The sequence below is a fragment of the Nymphaea colorata genome, chromosome 7, assembly GCF_008831285.2.
Source record: "Nymphaea colorata isolate Beijing-Zhang1983 chromosome 7, ASM883128v2, whole genome shotgun sequence".
In the NCBI taxonomy this organism is placed as follows: Eukaryota; Viridiplantae; Streptophyta; class Magnoliopsida; order Nymphaeales; family Nymphaeaceae; genus Nymphaea; species Nymphaea colorata.
Genome location: NC_045144.1, coordinates 23,923,232 through 23,931,154, shown reverse-complemented (window position 1 = coordinate 23,931,154; position 7,923 = coordinate 23,923,232). Strand labels below are relative to the sequence as shown.

The 7,923-nt window shown below is 37.2% G+C and overlaps 1 protein-coding gene across 1 annotated transcript; it reads left to right on the top strand.

The window, feature by feature from the left end:
* The first annotated feature begins 4,937 nt into the window (after positions 1-4,937).
* On the top strand, positions 4,938-7,371 carry LOC116257321 (transcription factor MYB62-like). The gene is made up of 3 exons (XM_031633936.2): positions 4,938-5,401; positions 5,553-5,682; positions 6,324-7,371. Exons 1-3 carry the CDS (start codon positions 5,248-5,250, stop codon positions 6,916-6,918), a joined length of 879 nt encoding a protein of 292 aa, XP_031489796.1. The 5' UTR covers positions 4,938-5,247; the 3' UTR covers positions 6,919-7,371.
* Positions 7,372-7,923: the final 552 nt, after the last annotated feature.

Sequence of the window (7,923 nt, the reverse complement as noted above, 5' to 3'; positions counted from 1 at the left end):
TCTGCCAATTTTTCAAAAGTTAATCTCCTTATCGAAAGTTGTTCAATAAGAATTACTCTAGAATTCATGCTTTTATATGTCTTCACATCAGGAGTTGGATTTCTGAATTGCTAGTTAATTTCTTCTTCTTCATTGGTGGAACTGAACAGTCCAAAGGAGATGCTAGGAGTAGGCCGTCCTTAGCCAAGGACTTGATGGCTTTGACTAGTTGGTGGGCTATCCCTTATCTTTACTCGTTGAAAGGAAAAGGAAGAAAAAAGAAAGAGTGGAAGAAGAAGAAGAAAAATGAAACGAAAAGATGTAAGCTAGGGAAAAATCAAAACAAGGCGGACTAATTTATTAAAGCATCTGAGTTGGCAATCATTTGTCCACAAGGGAAGATGATGTTGGCATTGAATCATCAACTGAAGTGCAATTGTTCTTCTTTTCATTGTCTTCAATTGGCATGTGCAAAGTTTCATAAGTACGCCTAAGGGTCCAGCGCTCATTAAAAAAACAGTACCAACTTTTAGTATTCCAGAACACAGGCCCCGTAAGTTTTGCACGATACCTTCCATTAATTATTTTATTTTTACTTGAGTGGCTGAGATACCTCTTCGCTTGCCTCGGGCCATACAACCCTCAAGCCCATCCCCCTTAGTGCTGCCATGTGTTAGGCTTTCATATGGGTAGAGTGAAGCCAGAAATTTTTTGTTACGGCGGTCAAACTGCAGTTTCAAAATTTTAATAAGTACCAAAATATAATTTTTAAAATTCTTATATAGCTTAAACTTTTTTTTTTTTTTTACATGTAAATTTTTAAACTTTTAAATTTTTAAATGTCTGTGTAGGAGCCAGGTCCCTGCCGCCCCCTGCCTCTGCCCCTCCATGTGGCGTTGGCCTCATTGAGAATTGAACCAACTATTGGCTGCCTACCTACCGCAGCATCATGCCAAACCCACATGCCAAAGCCAAAGAGGCGACCTTCTATCAATTAACCCTATGCCTTCTTAAGATGGATTAAATATGATAAAATGGATAGGCAGGAAATTCAGGTTCATTAGCTTGCATAAGCCTCTTCAACTACAGCAATGATTTTAGAAACATCTTTGGCTATATTCAAATTAGTTAACTCTTTTCCATAGTGTAAATTAGCGAGTGATATTGTTTTGTTATTTTTTTTCAATACCAGGATTACCAGGAAGAAACTTAATTAATCTATTCTCAAAATTAAATACAGCTTTTATGCCCCTTCAGTTAATTTAGAGGAAAATATGGTACCCCATTAAAGAATCAACAGTTGATTTTGACAAAAATAATCCTAATGTTTATCTTTAATCAACTATGTGGATAGCTTAAATGTGCTTTTAGCAATACCAAACAAAAACCAGCCATGTTTTCATTATTGCTAAATTTATACATCAACTTTGGAAATTGTCCTTGGAAATTCAAGAGGTATAAAATTATACACTAGAATAATCTATACGCCTCATGCTTTTGATGTCATTTTTTTATTTGGGCGTTAAATCCTAACCACAATAGTCTAACACCACTACACATGATGATGAACTACAAGAGTCTACGGCTTCTTCCTAATCGTCAAATACACGGAATTTCTACGACGTTCAACGGTCAACATTTTCAGCAGCCAAAATTTTCTTCTCCGGTTTCCCTTGTTCGCTTCTTGAAAGACAAGTAAATTGTATGTCAGTAGGAATGCATCTAATAATGCTTGTGCGCCTTTAGTGTCAACAACCAAGTAAGACAGCTTTAAACACCATTGTAGAAGATAAGCTTAACTGTCCTATTTTTAATGTTTGTTATTCTATGTTCCTACCCTTGAAGAGATGCTATTTGTCATTGATTGATTCCCCAACTTAAGTTTCAATAAGTTCCACAATGAAATACCAATGATGGTCAGTCATGAACCATTTTTATATAATGTTACTTTTGGAAAGATGTATAGCCATGACTTCCACTATGGTCACAAAGTGCCACTTTTAAAAGGCAGTAAACAAGAAAAGAGTGTTTTTTTCCCAGTTTCCATGTCAGAAAGGGTACATTTTGTCTCACTTACTTAAAAACAAACATTATCTTAATCCAGATTTATTAAACAAATCGCATGCTATCTTTCGTGCAGCACAATAATTTGTGTTCATTTTTATATTGCATGTCACACCGATACGATCCGCTTTACTACAATGTCGTGTACCCTTATGTCACTCTTAATTTGAGTCCATATGAAGACCATTTATCCTGTATATATCCTTTTAGCCCACTTTATTTTACTATTAAGTTTATTGTGGATGGTTGTCGCTCATTGCAGCCGCAAAATGATAAGGCTGCAGCTGCAAATTAAAGCAAGTGGGAACTGCACTGTTCATGTTAATGGTGGGCCTCAAAAGTTTGCTTAGCGAACGTCAATCAATGAAACTGTAATCCACTATGACATTTAAGAGGTGGCTTCAATGAATGATAAAGGACTCGATAGTACTATAGTATATTATTATTTATCATTATTGTTGCTAATCTATCATTCCTGTTGTCATCTTTTGTTGTTCTTATTCTTTTAATTGGTTTCTATAATCATCATCGTCTAGATTTGATTTATTGAAGCAACAACCACTCAAACCGATCGAATTAATTACATGACAGTTTTACCAAGCAAATACGTCACTACCCAACAATCAGGAACTTAAGGGAAAAAAAAAAAAGAGGAAAGTTGTTAAATTTTCTACCTAAACATATTGAAATTTCATTCTGCTCTTGAGGTGTCCTCGTTCCTTTTATTATATATTCACTTAAGGCTTCTCTCTGAGTTAATTTCAGGTGGAACCAAATTCAACAAGGCTAAAACCATAGAGAGGAATTTGTTCTGAGACTAGATCAAAGTTGTATATATGTACTTTCGAGTCTGCAGACAAAGCTAAAAGATTTACCAAATCATGGGTATCTGTCATTGTGGCGTTATTAGCCTGCTGGCTAATTACACAAACACTTTCCGAAACAAGAACGATATACATGAAGAAGAGAATCAGTGGAATTACAACTCTCGGTTTCTATGGACTAAGGAACGTAGATTTCAATATTTCAAAGATTTCTTTTAAAAAAGAAAAAAACGAACACGTATATACATGAAGGAAGTCCTAGGAAAGAAATAAGATAAGATCGCCGCTGAAGAGAATGAAAAGAAGCGAGTCTTGTTGGTTGAAAATCCCATTTTGTCTCTTCCTTTCGGTAGGTATTTCTAGTCATTTCATAGATCATGCACATTTACAGTTTTTCTGCATCAAGGACAGCAATTTTTGTCATTTTATTAGCTAAACATATTCCAATATTCAACGTGGCACTCCTGTGCCCTCAGTAGATTCCCGGCCTATTAACATCATCATCATCATTAGTGTCACTAATCAACTGATCAAGTAGACATATTAAGCATGAGATGCCTAGGCAAACGCCAACTTGTAATTTAAGTAAGAAAAAAAACAAAGAAATTAGTAAGGAAACAAATAGAAGTTCCTAAGATTAAAAGAAAAAAAAAAATCCCACATATGGATTTCACTCTAATTCCACTGCCCAGTTAACAATTCCATACTTATAATGAAAATCAAGGAAGCAATTAACATATCCTAAACCTAGCAGTAATATGCCTATATGGGTACCTCAAAATGACGCTTATTTTTTCACGGACACTAAGTACAAGAACTTCACTATGAATACCCTCACCTGTCCATCTATATAATTGGCTGTCATATCCATGCTTTTCAATTGTCCACATCTCCTATACAGGGAAATATACCCTCATTCTTTCCCACCGATCTAAATGCCTTAGTCTATGAAACCTTAGAAAAGAACAGTGGAACAGTGTCTAGAGTCATAAATAGATATACCAAATTGTGAATTAACAAATAGGCCACTAGTTATGGAGTTCAATTTCCATTTCCCCATTTTCAATCCTCATAAGAAATTGTTGGAAACAAGCCAATTTTTGTATTTGAGTCAAATGAACAGCAGCAGAGGTGGACTGCTCTGAACCAAGTTACATTATTGTTGTCTCTAAATTTGATGCCTGATGGCTTTAGAGGCTTCAACACGCAACGCGCAGAAAGAAGGGAAAAGTTTCTTTTTCAAGTACCAGTCTTTTGTTTCTAATTTTAAGAACATGCCACTGAGTTTCTAAATTTTCTTATACAGGCTTTGGTTTCTATAAACTGTTGAACAAGAAAAACTCGACGGTGTGATTATTGTTTCTTAGATGATGCAAAACATCAAGCAGATCAGTTGAACATATCATAAGAGTGAGAAATAACAACAGTTCATAATTACCATAAACCTTAAAGCTATGAGCCGAAAACATCTCTGACCATCAGCTGGCTACATGTCAGAACCTAAGAACTTCAAGTTGAAGAAGACGGTCGAATATTCATTATTGCATGAGCTCTGTCTCTACTCAGGCCACAGGATCTGCAGTTTAATGAGAAGCAAAAAGTCTTTGATTAATCAGCTGCCGGTACTTTTCATGAAACCTGAATATCATATGAGAATTTTCCGGAAATGTTTGGTCCGTCATAAAATTTTCTAGGGGAAAAACAAGATCAGAGACGACTCATGTGAAAAGCTGACAGTTGTGCTTAACATGGCTGCTGTAAAGCTTATATCAAAAGCCCTTTGACAATTAGCGCCAGGAAAGTATCAACATTGTGGTTACCTTAGCATCATAAATGCCGCCAGATTAGGCAAACTTGATGAAACCACGTCTTCGTATATGTATAATATCTTGTCCAGTCAAACACGTTTCACAAAAAGTGAGTGAAATATTATAGAAACCCATGAACCTCAGTGGCCCCATCCCCACAAAACCCGGGTTTCACTATCATTAACTCATCTCTTCCATCTCTTTTTCCCTTTATATGGGTACCCTATATTAGTTCAAAAGCCATCACAATTTCAGCGACCAACAAGAGGAGAAAGAGAAACTAGAAGCAAAGACCTTTCAGTTTTCATAGCAAGATCTTTCTAGTTCTTCTTTGCCCTTCCAGCTTAAATTTCAACTCTTTCAATGAAGTGCTTTTCTCTCTCTCTCTCTCTCTCTCTCTCTCTCTCTCTCTCTCTTTCTTTAAATTCACCTTATTCTTCATAGGCTTCTAGTCTATGCATGGTCCAAGGTCTTAAATACTGCAAGTACTCTTGGGCACCGATCTCTCATCATTTCAAGGTAATGCTCCTCTTTTGAGTTTCTGGGATTTGGGGGTTGAAACTTGTGAGGAAATGGATGGCGCCACCATGATCAAGAATGGCAGTAAGATCGACGAAGAGAGTGAGCTGAGGAGAGGTCCTTGGACTCTTGAGGAGGATACAATTCTCATTCATTACATTGCTCACCATGGAGAAGGGCGGTGGAACATGTTGGCAAGGTGCTCAGGTAAAGAAGCCACAACATTTTCTTGGATTCTTCTTAATTAATTCAATCCTCTGCAAAATTTGACAGAGTTCTTTTCCATGTTAGAACTTAGAAGTTTGTCTAGCTATTTACATATACGGCTTCCTTTTCTAAGATTAATTCTTAATGGCAGGATTGAAGAGGACAGGTAAAAGTTGCAGACTGAGATGGCTCAACTACCTAAAGCCGGATGTTAAACGGGGAAATCTCACCCCAGAGGAGCAACTCTTGATTTTGGAACTCCACTCTAAATGGGGAAATAGGTACCCAACTTCATCCGCCTCAAAAAACTCTGAACTTGGTGAGAGAGAGTGAGAGATTATTGTAATGACGACCGTGCTTGACTAAAACTGCTATTGTCTTCTGATCTTATAATTTTACTAGCAACTGTTATATTATCGTTTATATGCATATAATTAAACGTCAGTTTGTTGCATATAATTAAACTTCAGTTTGTTGATTACGAGGACAGTACCTGGTTAACAAGTCACAAGGCTAGTGTAAAGATCCTTGTTTCAAAATACAGTCATGCACGTACTGCTTCACATTTGTTTGTTCTATTGTTTTCACGAAAGAATAAAGCCACGAGCTATTGCGAAAGAATAACGCCACGAGAAATGTACTTGCTGTAAACTTTCTTTCTTTCTTCGACTTTTTGTACATGATAAGCAAATTTAAGGAAATGGGTTCAAATATATGGAAAAATGGATACTTCAGTAAAGCGTATCACTAGTTTTTAGTGACACCATTATTGCCCTTTATACTGAACAGTAGGAAAGAGGCATCTGCTCTGAATATTTTGCAGCAACAAGATGGCTACAGCAAAATATTTCTGGTCTGAAAGGTTGAAATTTTTTTAGTCAATGATGCTTCTAACTGATATTCTGATTCGGTTTGTGTTTAGGTGGTCAAGAATAGCACAACATCTGCCAGGGAGAACAGACAATGAAATAAAAAACTACTGGAGGACAAGGGTCCAGAAACAAGCTAGGCAACTGCACTGTGATGCAAACAGCCAGAGATTCAGGGAGACGGTCCGCTGCTTTTGGATGCCAAGACTGCTTCAACAGAAGATGGCCACATCTTCCTTCAATGCCACTGACAACTCAAATTTTCCAGAACCAGCCATTGAAGCAGCGCAACAATCACCTTCCCCTCCCACTATTGCTGCACCACAGGAGATCACCAGGAAATCTACCACAGTCAACTTTCCGATGTTCCATGAAATCAAATTCTCCAACCCAGAAGGCTTCTTTTCAGAATCCCAAGTACTCCCCGCAATTCCAGAACTCCCAACAAGTCCCCACATCCCATTGTCAAGAGGGTGTAATTACTTTGTTGATACTTATGACCCCATCAGCACCATGTCTGTCCCAAGTTGGAATTATACACACACTGATGGCTCATTGACTGAGACCAACTGGACTAATGATATGTCAGATGGACTATGGAATATGGATGAGTTTAGATATGTAGCGCAGTACCAGAGTAGCACCTGAGGAGCTACTGGTAGGGAAGTTATCAGAAAAGTAAAGATGCAGCCAATGAATCAAGTCACTGTTACAAGGAATGATTTGGGTAGAGTTTGGTAAGCGGTGCCAATGTTATTTTGGCCATGGATCTCTTTTGATATCCATATGGGGAGATTGGCTTCTTGACGTTTGTGGTGAAGACACATTTTCTCTATCTAGAAAAAGTAGGGCCTAAATGTGGTGGAACAATGGAAGGTTATGTGGAAAAATCAATGGGCTTCTTTTGTATGGCTCAAATTCTATCCATCCATAAAGACCAAGCGTGTTGTCATATCAAGTGATGTTATTCTTGGGGATAGGTGGGATTGTGCCACTCCTTTTCTACATGTATTAGATGGCTACTTAATTTCACTTGTAGCCATCACCAAGCTGAAAATTGAAATGCTACTTGAACCAATTATGGGAAACAAGAGAAGGTGACCTTGCGGGAAATGCAAGTATGCAACACCAGTCTTTCCAAGATGAATCTGCCCCACAATATCATATTCAAATATTTTAACGTCATTTTAACATCACTAGTATGATGCAATCAGTGGCGGAGCCACTACCTACACCAGCCTCACAAAATATGGTTATTTTTATATTTGTTGTTTGAAATATTTGTTTATATATATATATATATATATATATATATATATATATAAATGCCCCAAAAGAATTAAAGTTATTGAATTAGTGCCCCTCTAAAATTTCTGGCTCCAGCCGTAGATGCAATAACAAGTTGACAGAACAACCTAAGGCACTAGCAATGGCGGATTTTAGCTAAAAGGCACTAATTCAAAAAAAAAGTATGAAATGATTGAGAGGCATTAAGAAAAGAGAGAGATGCAACAATATGTAAATAAAAAAATGATTGGAAACAACAAATATTTAAATAGATAAATTTTCTCAGACTGGGTGGGTGATTGCCCACATGTGGCTCCCCGCCACTGGCCCTGGAGTGTTGTGACATATGAGTGTGTGACAGGATGG